The sequence below is a fragment of the Topomyia yanbarensis genome, chromosome 1 (genome assembly GCF_030247195.1).
Source record: "Topomyia yanbarensis strain Yona2022 chromosome 1, ASM3024719v1, whole genome shotgun sequence".
NCBI lineage: Eukaryota > Metazoa > Arthropoda > Insecta > Diptera > Culicidae > Topomyia > Topomyia yanbarensis.
Genome location: NC_080670.1, coordinates 15,789,579 through 15,809,577, shown reverse-complemented (window position 1 = coordinate 15,809,577; position 19,999 = coordinate 15,789,579). Strand labels below are relative to the sequence as shown.

Here is a 19,999-nt window from a genome sequence, read left to right as displayed (position 1 = left end):
GGTGTCCCGTTGTTGGTTGATGACGCGTCACCCAGTGATGAGCTCTTCGGAACGTCGGTGTCCTTCCCGTCCTTGGGGTTGGGATCGCTTGTAACAGAATTCTTCTTGCCTGGCTTTGCAGGTTTTGTAAGCAGTGGAGAGCACGTTTCACAGTGCCACGGGCGATTCTCCACTCCAGGTGAGACTTTCGCGCAGCCCAGGTGGTACCAACCCAGACACGCATCACACTGCACCATGTTGTCGATTGAATTTGACCCTTCACACTTCTCGCAGTCGAATCCTTCTGCCTCCTGCGACATCTCTGGAATTGATCTTTGAGAATGTTCGGCTGATTGTTCGGACATTGGGAAACTCCTTGTAGCAGTCCCACGCTCAGTGCAGCAGCTCAAAGCTGTAATAAGTATGTATTTGCAAGAAACGTGGTATATAATAAAGTAGATTACTTACATCAAGTCTTCCTTTCTATTCTGACTATCCGAAACAATCAATTTTAATTCAGTCGATGTACGCAGGTAAGTATAGGTTATTCAATTTTCTCCTAAAGGTAAGTATTTTCAGGTTAAAGTTACATTTACGTATTTTTAAATATGGAATAAGGTAAGTAATTCGCAAATTCAAAGTGTTCCTACCTTCAATTAAATTCAATAGTATCATAATTATTCCTTTTTACAGGTTTCCTACACTCGCTAGTAGGTAGTAATCTTTTAATATAATCATGGAAATTAACTGAACTGTCCACTTTAGGTTCCACGTGATAATGTCAGTTTTCAGGTTATCCCGCAATGACGTTCGCATAATTTTCACTGACGTTTCTCCACTCCGCTGAACAAGGGATCGCCCATCAGAGCAGTCCGTGTCGCAGTGATGCCGGAACACGCCGGATAAGAAAAAATTACCTCTCGTTTCCTCTGTTCTTAAATATAAGCCGTAATACAGCAGCTACCTATAAACAGCAGCATGTCTGACTGCTCCCTAATGGAACGGATTGCACACACAAATCCCGCTGTCTGGAGCATATAGAGGATCAAGGAAACCCAATTCTCCAAAGCATCCAATCGGCGGTGGACGCAGCAGGTTGTAGACAGAAACGAGAAAAGTAGTTTATACTGACATATACCATTCACCACTACCATAGGTGGAATGACGATGGCAACACGAATGAAGCCAACCCGCTTCCCAACGATACTGAATGGCGAGTCTGTTCAAAATGACATCATATCAAAATAAAAAAAAGGGAAAAAATTGTGCACCCCTACTACCATGGAATGTCCCATCGTGCTGGTGCATTATGCTGCCCCTCAGGTATGGCGGCGAGAGGGGTGAATGAGTTTTGACAGAAAATGGCAGTGGCATGTCGTCAACAGAAAGTCACTCAAAAGCATGAAAGGCTTTTCTTCTTTCGTTTTGTGTTTTGAATGATAGTTTCCCATTTTCCATTTGATTCGTGCATCCGGTTGGTTTTCCTGCAGCCTCTCGAGTGGCAATCGTCGTGTTCCAGGCTCTGCTCTGTTCGACATTCAAGTGCTGTTTGGGTGCAGGTTGCAGTGCAGATGTCGGGGACTTCCTATTTTGTAACGCTCTTTGTTCCGTGTTTGAAGGATGTGGCGTTCAGGAGTAACGTAGTGAAAACCACTTTTTGGACCGGAATTGGCTCGCGAGGTGTGATATTTTCGTCGGATTAGAATTGGCGGAAATTTCATTGACTTTTTTAATTCGTAATTTTATAAAAAAAGGAAACCTAAGTAGTGGTCGCAGTGGCAAAGTTTCCTTTAACAGAAAAAAATCCTCGGAAAAATTGTTATAATTTGTAACAGTTTCCACACATTCCCCTCTAAAATAGGACAACACAATAGCTCCAAACTAGCCCCAGGATCAAAAATGTCAACACTTCATATCAGATGGGAAATGCAAATAAAAACTAATTAAAAGTTCCATAAAAATTCAAGCTGACAGCACCGCCGGTGGACCAACTTTTTCTGCCACAATTTGTATTTTCTGTCTTCCTCCCCCAATTGACCAACTTTTTACATTCTCATTTTACATAAAAGCGGCTCAGCGAACGATTGCAGGAATGAAAAAAGAAAGAAAAACCCATCACTACGTTGTCGTGGGAAAAGCGAAATTGAATGAAAAAGTTTCCCAAAGTTATTATCTTGACCGTGACTTTGAATGCGACACCGGAATGTTATGGTAGTGGGAGTAAAGTGGGGTCACATCTTGTCTGTCAATTGCTTAGGAAGTTATGACAACGCAATAGACGTTAAAATGAGTCATTTCTCGCCTGAGGATAATCCTTCTCGTCTCAACCGCCAACACAACCATTAATCAGTGAGAAAGGTTTCCGCCTAAGCCGGTTCTGAGCAGACAGACAAAAAAAGAACACGAAAAAGTTGTCATCTGTGACCTTTGTCCAGCACTGACCAAATTTAAGCGAGTTCATAAATGTAGAATCTCTGCTGGACACACCCCGCGGGTTCCCCATCGCAATAAATAACAACGGGTATGGGACACAAGGAAAATGGCAGGACACAGTAGGAGCAATGACTTGTCATAGCCGGCAGATTAATTGAACGATATTTGTTTAGGCTGGCGGCGGTTGTGGCTGCTGGTTAGGGCATTGCAAAAAAAAATTTTTTTTGAATTCTCGAAGGCCCCCCCTCCCATATTGTGACAAATGTCAAAGTAAGCTCAAATGCCAATTTTCACATCATTTGGACAATTCTAGACCCCCGCCCACTTCGCTTGAAATTTTTGAAGTTGATGCTATGGGAAAATGTGGAGGAAAAATATATTAAAAGCTATAACTTTTAAAGTAACAATCAGAAAATTACAATTTATATCTCTTTTTAAAGGAAATAACCTTAGTATTGGAATGGGGATATTCCTGTTTCTATAAAAAAGGGAAAGTGTGGCACTGGGTCATTTTGAGCCCAAAATCCCCTATTTTTTTGAATTTTTCTGCTCCGTTGTGCAAACCATACATATTTTGCAGTTTTTCTAATGTTAAAAGATCTCAGAAATCGAACGGAACCTTTTAGACTTTTATCCAAATACGAGAAGTTGGGGTTATAGGGTCTTTTGTCATTTATATTAAATTTTATCATTTTCTTGTGCATATATCTCTAATATTCTTCATTCAATTTTCATAAATTGTACCTTGTTCAACGTGGACAATCCTTAGGAATAAAATAAAAATAGATTCGTTACCGGTAAAATTCAGAAACATCAAATTATCTGACATATAGTCTCGATTTCACATTTTTATCATAAAATCGCACATATAAACTCCATTTAATAACAAAATTCTTATTTAATTTACTATTTATATTGAAAAATGCACTGAGGAATCACATGAGAAAAGTTTCATACCTGGAAAAATAGGTGAAGTTGAGGTATTAGGACATTTAATGAAAAAAATGTGGTTTGCAGAGTTAATGTAAAAAAATTTGATGTTTTTGAATTTTAACGCAAACAAATCTATTTTTGTTGTATTTCTAAGAATTTTCCACGTTCAACAAGGTACAATTTATTAAAATTGAATGAAGAATAATAGAGATATATGCACGAGAAAATGATAAAATTTAATATAGATGACAAAAGGCCCTATAACCCCAACTTCTCGTATTCGGACAAAGGTCTAAAAGGTTCCGTTCGATTTCTGAGATTTTTTCACATTAGAAAAACTGCAAAATATGTATGGTTTGCACTACGGAGCAGAAAAATTCAAAAAAATAGGGGATTTTGGGGCAAAAATGACCCAGTACTCCACAATCCCGTATTTTTCTAAGAACAGGAATATCCCCATTCCAATACTAAGGTTATTTCCATTAAAAAGAGATATAAATTGTAATTTTCTGATTGCTACTTTAAAAGTTATAGCTTTTAATATATTTTTCCTCCACATTTTCCCATAGCATCAACTTCAAAAATTTCAAGCGAAGTGGGCGGAGGTCTAGAATTGTCCAAATGATGTGAAAATTGGCATCTGAGCTTACTTTGACATTTGTCACAATATGAGAGGGGGGGCCTTTGGGAATTCAAAAAAAAATTTTGTTTTTGCAATGCCCTACTGCTGGTGATGACGACAACGACCAGGACGACAACAATGTCCCGTATCCGAATTTGTTCAGCACACCCCGGGGGAAGTGGGGGACAGAGTGACCACAGCAGGTACCTACGGAGATCCCTTTTTGTGAGATAACAGTTTAATCCATTACGTGATTGTTGTCACACTTTTTTCGCGTGCTTTTATTGGGTACTGAGGGATGAGCCTTTTTGCGTTTACTTGCCTATTTGCTTTCGTTCAATTTTGGAATAAGTGATGACAAAAAATAAAAGATCATTCGAGATGAGATGGCTCCGATGCAATTGCGGTTACCTAATTGCTGGTTTGTTTCCAGAAAGACCAAATTAAAATTCAGTTAATTTATGTATGTTGCATCTAAATGGGCAGGAAACAGAAATTTTACACTCGCACACGGTGGTTGCTTTGATGGGTTTCTACTGTGAAAGTGGTATTGAATGCACGGTGAAGATTTCACGATCGCGTGGGAACGAGCGTTTATATGGTCGGGCTTCAGACCGTGTGTATAAATTTACAAGTGCTAAAACGTTCAATTAATTACTGTGGCGTTTTCAGGTTTGCGAGTTTGCGAGCGTAGGGTGGATGATCACGAAGGATTCGAGCGTTTGTATGTTAACGTGTTTTTGGACGCGTGGGTTTTTGTATTGTTGGATGTTGGAATGTGGATTTTGAATGTTTCAAAATAAGCTGTGTTCAACAAATTATTTTCCTCGACCGAATTTCCCGAATGAGATACTAGAGTGTTTAAAGTATATTAAATTCAAAAAAGAATTTCCATCCATGATAAAATGATTGCCCGGGTAACAAAAAAAAATCCCCAAACTCTGTACCACGGCTCCGTTAAGCCAACGAATAAAGCTATGTCAAATACATAGATTGAATAGAAACAAAATGGGTGACTCAGATGCCAATCTTGCACTTCTTTTCCGAACTAATGATAACGGACCATGCCAGTCGAAGGCCACAGGTCCAGCACCAACCCGCACTATCAGCAATTAAATGGCTTGCGTTAGTTCATTTTTTCCGAAATTGATCTTTTTTACATTTTTCCACGTTTACTGTCATTTGAGAAATTTTGTTATGCATTAGCAATTTAAGTTGACCATGGAGGTAACCCCAGTAGTAGCTGGCGTCCAAAAGGCGGTAACCCCACGCTGTGTTCTAAGGAAACTTGAGATTTCTCGTTCGTTTCGAAGTCCCAAAGAAAAAGTGGTTGATCAATTCACCATCTAGAAGTGTTGGGTTGCAGCACATTTATTGATGAACTCGATATAAAACCGATTGTAGTTCGATAGCTTGGTGCGTCGACGTTTCGTCCTGAGCGGTCGTTCTTGAAGGTTAGTGCCATTTAAATACATACTATGTATGGCTATTTTCCATAAAATCGGCTCTATTTTTTGGGTCTATTTTTTTCGAAACATTCGGGGAAAGTGTCATATCTCTACTTTGCAGATTTTCCGAGAAATAAGGGATTACGAGAATATCGGTGCACGGAGGACGGAAAGGAAAACTGTGCGATCGTTTATTATCTTTCGTTGTGGTTTTTTCGGAAAAGTTGTTGTGTAGCACCTAACGTTTCATTTGAGAGCGGAATTCAGTCGGTCTGGTGTTAGCTTAGTCCTATCACTAATTTAGTGTCAGATTCTGATGAGAGGAACTCGAAACGCCTCTCCAGTAACTAATTTACGATCTCAGAAGCGGAGCTGAGCGACAGTAAATTGACACTATTGAAGTTCGACAAGAAATGTTCAGTTTAGCAGGCTATCAGCACCTGTGGCTTGAAGGCAATATTTTCAGAGGAAACGGAAATCATGAACCAGAAATTTTACGTGAACGAGGGTCTGAAAAAAAACGTTTTATGCCTTTTCTGAAGCAAGACGGTTACTCCGCGCTTTTTTCAGACCAATTTGAAATCGGCTCATTACGGGAAAAGCCATGGAGTGTTATGTTGGAAGCAAGAGGCATTTTAACGAAAAGTAACATTCTGCGGTGAACAAAATGGATCAGGCTAGGCAATTTGAATTCGATCAACAAGAAGCTTGATCAAAAAATTGGTCAACTTTAATTTTGCCATTTTTTTGAATCGTGCATTTTAAAAAGCTGAACAGCTTTCATTATATAGGTGTGTGTGTGGAATGTTGCCCCTTAATTTGCTTTGGTAGTTTTCTATTCAGTTGTCAAAAAAGCGTCGAAGTAAGAGGAACAGCGTTTCAAAATTTGCGAATGAAACATAGGAGCTCCCATGCGGGTTTGGGAAAATTGCTGAAAGTTGGAAATTCTACTGTGACTTGTTTATTGGTCAATACCGGAGCCGGCCAGGCCTGAACGTAGATCGTAGCATGAAACGGGTGGAATGTTAGTCCGACATTCTGTGCTTTTGCCAGAGGCCGTATACAATACTGCGCACTTCACAAGTGTCACGAGAGGTGGGAGATCGATAGTAGAGATAGAAATTCGATTCTAAATTGAAGCTTGTGTGTGATTCCAGATTTTAGGATTTTAGAAGAAGTTCCTAAAATGCGTCTTAGAAATGTCATAACGGTGAATAGCAAGTGTCTAGAAACATACTTAGTTCAAATATAAACAAGAAAAGAACACAAAAATCATGAAAAAAATTAAATTAGGAGTAGTACACAAACTGAAGCACCAACTAAAATACTATCGATTGTTTTCGCGACAACAACATGAAATAAATTTGAGCGGCCCAAAACTAGCATTAACTGCGGTGAAAATGAAGCAAGCAGGTTGATCACAAATAGTTAACAACGATAAGAACGCACGCCATTACAGATTTGAGGAGTCTCTGGAAGAAGGTTCCAAAAATACGTTTTAAAAATGTCATAACGATAAATTAAGAGTGTCTAGAAACATACTTAGTTCGAATATATTTACAAAACACAAACTAGCAAAAGGAAAAAAACATAAAAATTATGAAAAAAAATAATTAGGAGTAGTAAACAAACTGAAGCTCCAACTAAAATACTATCGATTGGTTTCGCTACAAGAACACGAAATAATTTTGAGCGGCCCAAAACTAGCATTAACTGCGGTGAAATTCCTACTTTTTATGATTGTAATACCATCAATTTCACGTCCGCGTGCTTTATATTTTTTCCAATAATTATAAAATGAAGCAAGCAGGTTTGTCACAAATAGATAAGAAGAACAATGAATATTAATGTACTAATTTATCACAAAGTATTAAGAAGTCGAAAAGATGCAGGAGCTGCAGTGTCCTGTTTTTGAACCTGGCTATCTATGACATTCAATGGAGACGACAAGCAAAACACCGTGGCCAAAGCAAGAGCGCGCAAGTTGCACAGAATATTGTTGACCAAAATGGATGCAACTCCAAGGTCAAGAGTTTTACACAACTACCGGAAAAGAAAAAGATTCAAGATAAGTTTAAACAGAAATAGTTGTGATTTTTTTTCGAAAAAGTACTTGGTTTGGCAGGCGATTTCCACATTTTTTTTTTCCAATTCGTTTATTTGATAAGGCAGGTTTGCGTTAGCTTAAAGGTGCCAATTTTTTTTGTTTTACATTTTAAATTACTTAAAACTAGGGGATTACATATTGATTAGCTATACATATACACAAGGGGGTAATATAATTTTCGTAAGATTAGGGGGTCATTTAGTTTTTATGGCAATATGGTTTGACATTTTTAGCAATGAGATTATTGGAGCAAATAATGTTTAACTAAGGGGGAAAATTTATACGACTATCTTAAAAGTAGAAATAATTAGAGGGCGTGATTAAATTTTGTAAAGATTCGGAGACATTAATTAGAGTTATTTTATGTGGTAGTAGAGTTGGGCATTTTCAACGAGATCATATAATATAATAGTTAAAACTAGAAAAGGCAAGAAGAGCTAAATGCTTCATGAAGATATTTGGGGGGGGGGGGGGAAGGGGTGTTACTTCTGTGTATAAGAGTCAGGGGAAGTAGGGTGGACAAACATGGCAGGGGGAGAACATTATTTCAGTTTCAGACTTCGGGAGATCAACGGATGGATTACAGAATCAGGGTGGCCTTCATCAGGAAGAATCATGTACTGGGACGCCGGGTGGTCGTTCTTAAGATGGCAGGGGTTTCTCCAGACGATTTCGTAGTGCGGCTCAGATGTTGATCGGCTACATTTCGAGTTGTGCGTGTGATGTTCGTGCTTTAGGTCCCGTGTTTGTTGGCTCATTTGACAGGGATGTTTTGTGTCGCCTTGGAGTCGCATCAAACCATCGTGGGTGTATGGTACAGGTGGAAGAGGGCGTTTCTGAGAATGATAAGGAAAAGGGGCAGTTAAAGTTGGATATTGATGGTTTTTATGAAGGTGTATATAAGGGACATATAGAGGACATCGCGGCTTGCCAACACATCTCGAACCGGGACGTTGGGTGGTCTTCCTCGGGCCCGGAGGGTGTCCATAAGCCGAGACCTGGCGAAACTGTACTCGGTGCACGCCCAGACTATGTGCTCTATATCGTGATAACCGTCGCCACAAGCGCAGATACCACTCTCCACGAGCCCAATACGTCGGAGATGTGCATCCAGCGTGTAATGGTTCGCCATGAGTCGAGACATCACACGAATGAAGTCACGACCCACATCCATCCCCTTGAACCAAGGTTTCGTCGATACCTTAGGGACTATCGAATGTAGCCACCTTCCTAGCTCCCCATTGCTCCACGAGGTTTGCCAACTTTCGAGGGTTCTCTGATGAGTAATACTGAAAAATTCGTGGAAGCAAATTGGTCTTTCAAAAACGTCACCTTCAATGGCACCCACCTTAGCTAAGGAGTCCGCCTTCTCATTGCCCGGAATGGAGCAATGAGAAGGGACCCACACCAAGGTAATCTGGAAAGATTTGTCAGATAAAGCACTCAGTAGCTCCCGTATTTTCCCCAAAAAATACGAGGAATGCTTTCCATGTTTCATCGAGCGAATAGCGTCAATAGAACTCAGACTATCCGAGACGATGAAGTAATGGTCTGCGGGTAATGTGTCAATGACTCCAAGGGTATACTGAATAGCAGCTAGTTCTGCGGCGTAAACTGAAGCAGGGTCACTGAGTTTGTAGGAGGCGGTGAACTTTTGATTGAAAATACCGAAGCCAGTGGACCCTTCGAGGTTTGATCCGTCAGTATAAAACATCTTAGAACAGTCGACTTCTCGGAATTTATTATAAAAAATATTTGGAACCACTTGTGGGCGTATGTGGTCCGGAATTCCACTAATCTCATCTTTCATGGATGTGTCGAAGAAAACAGTAGATTCAGAAGTATTTATGAAATGCACACGGTTGGGATTGTAAGAAGAAGGATTAATATTTTGCGCCATGTAGTCAAAGTACAGGGACATAAAACGGGTCTGAGAATTGAGCTCAACAAGCCTTTCGAAATTTTCAATCACGAACGGGTTCAAGATATCGCATCGAATGAGCAATCGATATGAGAGTTCCCAAAATCGATTTTTCAGCGGGAGAACGCCCGACAGGACTTCCAGACTCATCGTATGGGTCGACTGCATGCACCCTAAGGCGATACGCAAACAACGATACTGAATTCTTTCGAGTTTGATGAAATGTATGTTCGCGGCGGATCGAAAGCAGAAGCATCCGTATTCCAGTACCGACAGTATCGTTGTTTGATACAACCTAATTAGGTCTCCTGGGTGGGCACCCCACCACGTTCCGGTTATTGTACGAAGAAAGTTGATCCTTTGCTGGCATTTCTGTTTCAGATACCGAATATGGCATCCCCAAGTACCTTTCGAGTCGAACCAGACCCCTAGATATTTTACTGTGAAGACCTGAGCTATAGTTTGACCCATTAATAGAAGCTGTAGTTGTGCTGGTTCACGCTTCCTAGAAAATACAACTAGCTCAGTTTTCTCCGTGGAGAATTCGATACCCAGCTTAATAGCCCATGCAGACAAATTGTCCAAGGTATTCTGTAATGGTCCTTGTAGATCGACAGCTTTGGGTCCCGTAACAGACACCACGCCATCGTCTGCAAGTTGTCTTAACGTGCAGGAATTGTCAAGACATTCATCAATGTCGTTGACGTAGAAATTGTATAACAGGGGGCTTAGACATGAGCCCTGGGGAAGGCCCATGTAGCTAAATCGTGATGTCGATAAGTCACCATGCGAAAAATGCATGTGCTTTTCCGACAACAAGTTTAGTAAAAAGTTGTTTAAAGTCGCTGAAAGACCATGCTGGTGCAGCTTCTCTGAAAGAATGTTGATAGAAACTGAATCAAAAGCCCCCTTAATATCTAGGAACACTGATGCCATCTGCTCTTTACTAGCATAGGCCATTTGAATTTCGGTTGAGAGCAACGCAAGACAATCGTTCGTCCCTTTGCCTTTGCGAAAGCCAAACTGTGTATCTGACAGTAAGCCATTTGCTTCGACCCAATTGTCGAGGCGGGATAGGATCATTTTCTCGAACAACTTCCGGATACAAGATAGCATTGCGATCGGTCGATACGAATTGTGGTCGGAGGCTGGTTTTCCTGGTTTTTGGATGGCGATGACCTTCACTTGCCTCCAATCGTGTGGGACAATGTTAGCCTCAAGAAACTTATTAAATAAGTTCAACAAGCGTCTCTTGGCAGAGTCTGGCAGATTCTTCAACAAGTTGAATTTGATTCTGTCTGGCCCTGGAGCTTTATTGTTACACGACAAGAGAGCAAGTGAGAACTCCACCATCGAAAAAGGTGTTTCGTTCGCGTTATCGTGACGGGACGCGGCGCGGTAGATCTTCTGTGCCGAGGCGGAATCCGGACAAACCTTCTTGGCGAAATCGAATATCCAACGGTTTGAATATTCCACGCTCTCATTAGTACTGTTTCGATTTCGCATACGTCGGGCTGTTCCCCAAAGAGTGCTCATCGATGTTTCTCTCGTTAATCCGTCGACGAACCGGCGCCAATAACCGCGTTTTTTGGCTTTCATCAAACTCTTCATTCGCTTGTCTAACGTCGCGTACTGTCGAAAACTAGCGGGTAACCCGTCGTTCCGGAAGGTCTTAAACGCGGCGGCCTTCTCTGCGTACACGTCTGAGCACTCTTTATCCCACCAGGGATTGGGAGAACGTTTTTGTATGTTCGCGCCGGGTACTGGCTTAGTCTGAGCTTGATTCGCGCTGTCGAGAATCAAGCCAGCCAAAAAGCTGTACTCTTCCTCCGGAGGAAGTTCTTGAGTAGATTCGATGTTGTCGGATATCGCGGCAGCATAGCTCTTCCAATCGATATTTCGTGTGAGGTCATACGAAATATTGATTGTTTCCAATGGCCTTGAGCCGTTATTGATTGAGACTACGATCGGCAGATGGTCGCTACCGTGGGGATCAGGGATTACCTTCCACGCGCATTCTAACTTTAGCGAGGTCGAGCAAAGGGATAAATCTAATGCGCTTGGGCGCGCTGGTGGGGGAGGAATCCGTGTCATTTCACCCGTGTTTAGAATTGTCATGTTGAAGTTGTCGCAAATATTGTGAATTAAAGAGGAACGGTTATCATCATAAAGGCAACCCCATTCCGTACCGTGAGAGTTAAAGTCGCCTAAAACTAGTCGCGGTGCAGGCAGGGATTCTATGATGTCATGCAGCCGGCGATGCCCAATCGCGGTGTTGGGGGGAATATATATGGAAGCTATGCAAAGATCTTTGCCTTTGGTTGTTACTTGACAAGCGACAACTTCAATACTTGTTATCGAGGGAAGGTTAATTCTGTAGAAGGAATAGCGCTTTTTGATCCCCAAAAGCACTCCTCCATAGGGGGTGTCTCGATCCAGGCGAATAATATTAAAGTCGTGGAAGTTGAGATCTATGTCGGAAGTTAACCAAGTTTCACATAATGCAAATGCATCGCAACTCAAATTATTTATTAAAATTTTGAAGGAATCGATTTTCGGGATGATACTTCTGCAATTCCACTGTAGGACAGTGATCAAATCCGTGACCTCGTTCGATGAGTTAGCCATCGAAGGATACAATCGCTGAAAGGAGGGGCCATTTAGCAGTCAACTGCTTCAAAAATGTTCTTACTGTAGGGAGAAAAGCTAACATAAGACTTTTAATTGGATCAGTTATATTGAAAGTTTTTATTATCCAGTCCACAATGTCCGAGAGTTTGATAATTCCAGTGCCGCGATTATTCTCGAACTGAAACAGAGGAACACTTGGGATTTTTGATGTTCCGGGAAGTGCTGGGAACTCCTTCTCTGAGTTTAATCCTCCGAGACCAGGAGCTAATTGCTTCGGTTTGGTTGCAACATTTCCAATAGATGTGACTTTCGGAGTCCCGTCAAGGGATACCTTCTGGCCTTTACAACGAACTTTAGGAGAGGAAATGTTCCTCCTCTTCCTATAACTTCTAGGCGCCCTAGTAGATGTTCCCTCTTGTGGGTCATCAGCCTCGCCCTCGTTAGGAGGCAAGTGAGCATAGATGTTTGTTGAGGTTGGTGGTGTAGCTTTCTTTAGCATTTCTGCGAAAGAACGTTCGGATCGTCCCGCAAGGGAACGTTTTAGTTTATCCCCGCGTAGTTTGTACGCGGGACATGCAGATTCTCTGCACAGTAAGGACACTTCTCAGCATTCTTACTGCACGAATCATCTAGATGATTCTCCCCGCATTTTCCACAGCGGGCCTTATTGCTACAATGGGTGGCTGTGTGACCCAATTGTTTACACTTTGTGCAATTCATGACCCGCGGCACAAACAGACGCACAGGCAGACGAACCTTGTGCAAGAGGACGTAATTTGGCAAAGCGGTACCAGCGAAGGTCAACCGATAAGAGTTTGATTGGGGGTACGTTTTTGAACCATCCCCCGCAACTACTACTGAGTGCAAACGCTTGCACTCGAGTATTTTCACTGGCTGAAGTATGCGGTCTCTAAAACGGCCAACCCCGTACTGCAGCAGATCCTCGCATGTCAAACTGTCATCGGTGACAACGCCTTCAGACTGTACTTTTACAGCTGGAATATACACGTGATAGTCCTTCGTAAAGTGCTCGCAGCAAGCAATATCGTTTGCCTGCTTTGAGTTAGTCAGCACGACCCTCAGCCTGTCTGAGCGGACCTTTTTTATTTCGGTCACAGCCGAGAACCGTTCCGTCAGGTCTTTTGAAATCTGTAATAGATTCAGCGATTTTGTTTTGGGCCGAAAGAAGACCACAAAGGGACCGGTCGAGAGCTCTGGATATTGTTTGGGTCGGGGGAGAGCCTTAGGAGTCGACTCGATCTCCATTTGGCCATCCGGGGAGGAAGCCATCGACACCGTCAATGCACGGGGTCAGCACCCGCGCAGACGGGAAAAAGCCGTAAATGTATCAAAAAGGTAGATTTCACTTATCTGTATACTCGTTTCCCACGACGCACCAGTCCAGCTTAAATAGCTGGTTATTGTTCAATCCTCGCTTTACGAACAAAAGGTTGAGGAATGTGGCCTAACGGTTAACACACGCACAAAAGAATAAAAGTCCAAACCTCGAAGAGGCAGAGAATGGCAAAATAACCTTGAACGCGGATTACTGCACTGTTCTTTTTCCTACAGACCGAAAACAAAACACTTCTATCTCGATCGAGCGATGCGTAGAGACTGTGATTTCCACATGTGGACAAAAACTCTCCAAGAGGTGCGCCCATTTGAAAAATATTTAGCAATTTTTAAACGGAATATTCTGAAGAAAATGGTTGGAAGTGAGAAACAATTGAAATAATGTGAACACACAGCGGTACAAAATCTTATGGATGGCATGAAAGGTAAAGACCATTTACAATGGGGACGCCGGAGGCCAATCACATGTTCTTTTTTTTGTATTTTGTAATCACTGGACTTCGAAGAGAAATTTTTCCGCCTTCTCTTGCTAACCGCAACCAAGTTTCGATTTCGCTGTTTTTCACCAGCAATCAGAACTTCTGTGCTTGCGGGACCTCATTTAAATTCCGTAACTTATTAGCTATAGCTCGGGTGAGCTGAGACAGGGATCAAGATGAATTGGAAATCGTTTTAAAAGTTACCAAAATCCATTTTCACTATATTCACATTTTTAAAAACCATAATTTGACTGACTTTTCTTAGAAGAAAAAAATATGTAAATTACCGTGCTTGTGCTGGACAGATACCCGAGCGTCCGGATATCGATGAGTTCGATATCCATCCTGTTGTCCTGTATTCTCTCTACGTTGACCTCTTGTCGAACTCAGCTAGCATGTCCCCGGGACACAGGAATTCAACAGCGCAAGCACAGAACAGAGGTCACGGATCTATTTACGATCCCCTTTACAGAAATATAAAAAAACTCGTCAAACTGCTCGTTACTTTTTAATACAATATTCTTCAATTATTACAAACACAGGATGTGGCAAAAAGCACCACACGAATCACCTCCTTTCGATTCACTTTAAATTAATTGCCGGTCGCCACGGACTGAGTCCCGGTAGTTGAGCCGACCAGTAGATGAAGAAAGCTTGACTAAAAACTTTTATTTCCACATCCAGTCCTCACTGCCAACATTTCCTCTATATACATTTTTCTAACTTTTTCGACATTGCTTCCACTATCCAAAAACACCAAATCCACCTAACCGAGCTGCTTCCGCGGGTACAAAAGGTTCACCGATTTTTCCAACGATACTCTTTACACCACATCGCTTGTTATCTCTGGCTCTGGTTCTGTTCACTTCCTCGTCACGTCACTTTCTGGACCCGGACCACACGTTCAAAGTTGCGACACTAATTGAATTCATTTCAAAATTTGCACTCTCGTCTTCTATGACCGCTACCCACCCCACCGGGTGGACCGGGTAACCCACTACTGCACTGGCGAACCGGTCCAGTCGAGTCCGACAGATAGACAGACAGACTGACTGACTTTTGCTCAATTTAAACTTTTGCCATAATCTTCGAACACACAGGAGAACGAAGGACAGAGTCGTCCACGTCCGGTGTCCTTTTGGGAACTACTGATTTCTTGGATCTTTTTTGTTTCCCTGCTGGAACAACTGCAATTTTCTGATTCAATTTGTGAACTTTACCTTTGCATTGGGTTGATAGGGGGTGGGGTGGATGACAACAATGATTGACTTTTTTCTATCTGTGGCTTTGGAGCTTCTCACTTGTTAGGAATTATCGATTTGTTTTGATTGCAAGTGTTGCTTTGTACTCACTGGAAGTCGGAATGTTTTATCGAACTTGTAGCAGGAAATCTTTAGATTTTTTTCGAATTAAATCTTATTACAGCTTTTCAAAGGAAATCTTTTGGTTGAAAACTTGGAATGATTGTGAGTAATTTACTTCCTGCAATTTCATTGTAACGTAAATTGATTGCAATTTTTCACCTCCACCTTGTTGAGCCTTTTTGGATTAACTCGGAGTTTTCGCTTGATTTTTTTTCTTCTTTTAACTGCATATATCGCTTTAACTCTTCTTACTTGATAATGTCGAATATTATTTCTAACGCTATCAAAAGCACCACAATTTAAAGCCCCCAAGTCTTTAAATCCTAAGCACCCCCTTGTGTCACAGTTCACAGAAGCAGCGTAGACTTTTTCCAACAGCCAAAATCACCAGCAGCCCCACTAGTCTACATTCCAACGAAATCACACAGCCGTCGGCGGACGACGGAAGTCGGTCTCGTCGGTGCCCTCAAATGCCACCATTTAAAAGCAATTCAGCGATGCCTTATCACGGTCGCCATCTCCGGAGGGACTCTTTCAATTAAATTTAATAGCGCTCCGGGTAGGAGCACGCAGCCACCGTTTACAATTGGCGCGCGCTTTTTTTCTCTCTCCACGCAACGTTTCAAATTAGCACCTCCTCATTAGGGTACGGTCGGTGGTCAACCGCACGCACACCGGAACTCCGAACCGAGGAACATCCGCAGTTTGACCGCCGAAAGGCTAAACACCACACCGGATTCAGCAACAGTTTTTTTTTCTTCTCTCTGTTTGTTGTTTGCTTCGTCCCATCAACAGAGGCCCCGTCCTGTGTTTTTCACCATACAATCAACACACCACATGCGGCCCGTCGTCCCGTGTGGCACACACTCTCCTAGCACGGAAGGTTCAAAGGGCGCAACATAGTCCGCCGAAAGCTCGATGTTGACTGAGGAGTTCGCCAGTTCCCGCGACCGGGTGGGACGCATATCATCTGCCTTGTGTGTGCAACGCCACCTCCCCCCGAGAAAGCACGCTTAGAACGCTTCCTGGCTGGCTGATTGCGCTACCGGACCAGCTGTTTTGCCGCTCTGTTTTTTCCCGGATGTGCTATCCGCGCCAGAAACATGCGGCAGGTACAATAGAGTGAGAGAGAGAGAGAGCGCTGCCGTGCCAGCGGAGAGTGAGTTCCCGCTCGGAAAAACTGCGGGACTTGAGCAAATCAGATGATTTGCCGTGGAACGAAACGTGCTTCCGTGTGATCGTTAAGCACCCCATGTCGTCCGGTAGGGGTGAGCTTTACCCTGGAAAGTTCAGTGTCGGCGCAGGGATGAATTTGTTTGACAAGTTCATGCATTCAACAGTTGGCTGATTGATGCGAAGGAGCAGGAATCATTTCATTAGCTTGGAAATGATTATTTAAAAGCTAACTTTGCATTTAACTTGCTTGCTTCACAAAAGTTACACCAAATTAACAGTTCTACAATGTTGCAAAAGAAAAATATTTATTGCTGAATGAAAAAAAAATCGCGAAGATAGGAGTACCCCCTTAAGAAAAATTAAGGTGCTAACTGATTCAAATGCTTTATCAAGTTTTATGAAAATTATGAAAACATCATCGCAAGCCAGTAAATACTTTTGGGCTAGAGTCCCAAGGGTTGCAGGTTCGAATCCTGCCCCGAGATGATTTTTATTTTATTTCATTTAACTCTATTTCCATATCACCTTTTCGATCTACTTTCCCCGTTGCATTCCACCAAAAAAAGTCTTAAATAAGGTATTGGTACTTACGTCGCAAACCAAAACATAAATTAATTACTATGCTATATTCCACCAAAGTTAGAAAAAAAACCGATTTAATCCACCTAGCAGTGAGATGAGACATTTCTTACACATTTCACTATTGGATTAGTTTGCAGAACTCACGAGAAGTAGGCACCCAACTAGAGGTGGGATGAAAACAGTTTCTAGTCTTGCACGAATAAAATCTCAAATAAACTGAATAAATTATAGAAATCAACAAAATGACCGAAACGAAAAAGTAAAGCAAAAAATGAAATAATAAAATGAGTAGAAAAATTAATGAAAATCAAAATTATAAAATACACGAGTCAAATTAGATTAGGTTATTAAATAAAAATTATGATTATATTTGGAAATAGTTATAAGATTAATAGAATAAATTGACTCATACTAACAAATTGAATAAAATAAAACGAATGACTAAACATTAAATGCATAAAATTAAAGATATGAATAAAATGAATCAAATGATTCAAATGAATCAAATGAATCTAATGAAGTGATAAAATGAATAAAAAGAAGAAAATGAGCAGAATAAAATGCATTGATTAAAATGAAAAATTAAACAATGGTAAAAGGTTATAAATTAATATAAAGAAATAAATTGAAACAAATAAATTATTTGGATGAAACAATTAAAACTGAAAAAGTAGTCAGATTATTAAAATGAAGAAACTGAACAAAATGAATAAACCGGATTGTACGAATTTGAGAACCATTGCATCAGAAAGTTTTGAAATGTTTTTGAAATCCCATCTTCTGAGAAAAGGCTAATAAATATGCAATGGACTTTCTAGGGCTTCCATTTTTTTTTGTTTTATTCTTTTTGTTTTCATGCTTCTTTACTTGACGGCGTCATTTTAAGATTATCTGGTGTTTCTACTTTATTGTTGGACCTTAATTAGTTATCAGGAACCTGGAACGTTCAATTTGCTTTGGAATTCGAAGTTTACTTTTTGGTCACATATTCCCGAAAAAAAGATTTATGTACAGAATAGAATTTATTGGTCCAGTATTTTAACGCGCAATTGGATATAGTAAAGTGAGACAAGGTCACATGTGCTTCCAAGCCCCTTGAACAGAGAACGACAGGGAGAATGCTATTCGTGAATGAGACAGGTAGATATTTCAGTTTTCATTTGCATTCAAGTAAATAGTGTGAAATGTCTAGCATAAAATCCGTGTAATCAGTTGATTGCAATGCGGTCTCTTTCCATTCATCCTTATAGCTTACATATTGTTTGGTTCGGAATTCTCGTGCAGGAAATATGGATAAATAAGTCCTATACAGACCAATACTGTGAAAAAGAAATGGTTCAAACTACTCAGTATATCCAGATATGGACGACGATAAGTTAGAAGACACATTGTAGGTGCATCCCCCATCGAGAGTGGGTACTTTGAGAGACTTCTTTTCCTAGATCTAATTTGTGGATATTTTTGGTCTTTGATCCGTTATTTTTCATGAAAGTTCGTACAAATACAACGAATGTGCAGCTGATACATCTCATGGTTCATTCGCCTGCGCCACGTTCCGTCTTCCATCTGCACGCCACCATAGATGTACGCAACACCTTTCGTTCGAAAACTCCAAGGGCGCGTTGGTCCTCCACGAGCATAGTCCAGGTCTCGTGGCCGTAGAGGACCACCGATCTAATCAGCGTCTTGTAGATAATCAACTTCGTGCGGCGGCGAATTTTGTTCGACCGGAGCGTCCTCCGGAGTCCAAAGTAGGCACGATTTCCCGCCAAGATCCGTCTCTGAATTTCTCTGCTGTTATCATTGTCGTCGGTTACCAGTGAGCCCAAATACATGAATTCGTCGACCATCTCGATTTCGTCACCGTCAATCCGAACTCGGGTGGGAGGTTCACATTGTCGTCTCTAGAGCCTCTTCCTCTCATGTATTTTGTCTTCGAAACGTTGATGGCAAATCCAATCCTGCTGGCTTCAGCTTTCAGTCTTTGAGCATATATTTCATTCAAAATTCAATAGCGATACGAATAGTTTAAATATCGCACGTGGAATGTCTCTTTTGAAAATTTTCATCGTCAAACTTTCATATTACCCAGTTAAGCCAAAAATTTTTCTGATATAGCCATGAATTTCCTTAATTATAGTGTAGATACAGGCTTTGAATAGAATTGAATTAAAGTTGAGTTGATGTAGCAGCAGACAAGAAATAGTTTTGTTTTCTCAAACCTTCGCAATTACAATTAATAAATATTTCAGATTGGCAGAAGATCTTATCACACAACTTAGAAATGGGTACAGGAATAGTTAGATAGATGCGATAGAAGAGAGACAGAGAGAGCAAGAGAGAGAGCAAGAGAGAGAGATGGAGGGGGGCATGTGAGGAATGGCAAATGATGGTTAATGCAGTGACATTATTTTTATAGGTATATTATTATGATATATTGATTTCTTACATTCTTATCATAAATAATGTAGGGGACCGCGGGGCAAGTCCGACACCTTAAGCGCAATAATTTTTCTAAAATTCCACACAGCTTCTAAAATTGAATATTCTGTGCATAATCCTTGCTTAGGTGGTTCTTAACAAAATATAATTTTTTCAGCGTTTCAAAAAATTGAATTCATTAAAAATTATTGGTTGCCAAAAAATGGAAAAAAATTACATTTTAAAAACGCTGCGGGTAAGACCGACACCCCAAAGGGGCAAGACCGACCCCCTTTTTAACTTTCTTTTTGTCCAATATTTTCCATTGAAAATGTATTGTGTATGTGTGATAAAGTGAAATTATGTGTATATGAGTATGTGTGATGCAAACGCATGCTTTCTGTAGTTTCATTGCGTAGCAAGAGAAAGAGCATTCTAATGCGTGGTGTTATGAATAAATAATGTTTAACGCGTGGTTTATATTATGGTACAGGTTTTCTCAAGTAATTATTTCGAGCTTTATTGCCACTTGTATAGCCATTCTAAC

General features: G+C 41.0%; 1 protein-coding gene across 1 annotated transcript in view; it reads right to left on the bottom strand.

The window, feature by feature from the left end:
• Nucleotides 1-16,208, bottom strand: part of LOC131676972 (dopamine receptor 1) — a 248,621-nt gene extending 232,413 nt beyond the window's left edge. The window contains exon 1 of the mRNA XM_058956429.1: nt 14,197-16,208. Coding sequence (XP_058812412.1) covers nt 14,197-14,253 — 57 coding nt within the window. The 5' untranslated portion in view covers nt 14,254-16,208. The remainder of the gene's footprint in view (nt 1-14,196) is intronic.
• Between the last annotated feature and the right edge of the window lie 3,791 nt (nt 16,209-19,999).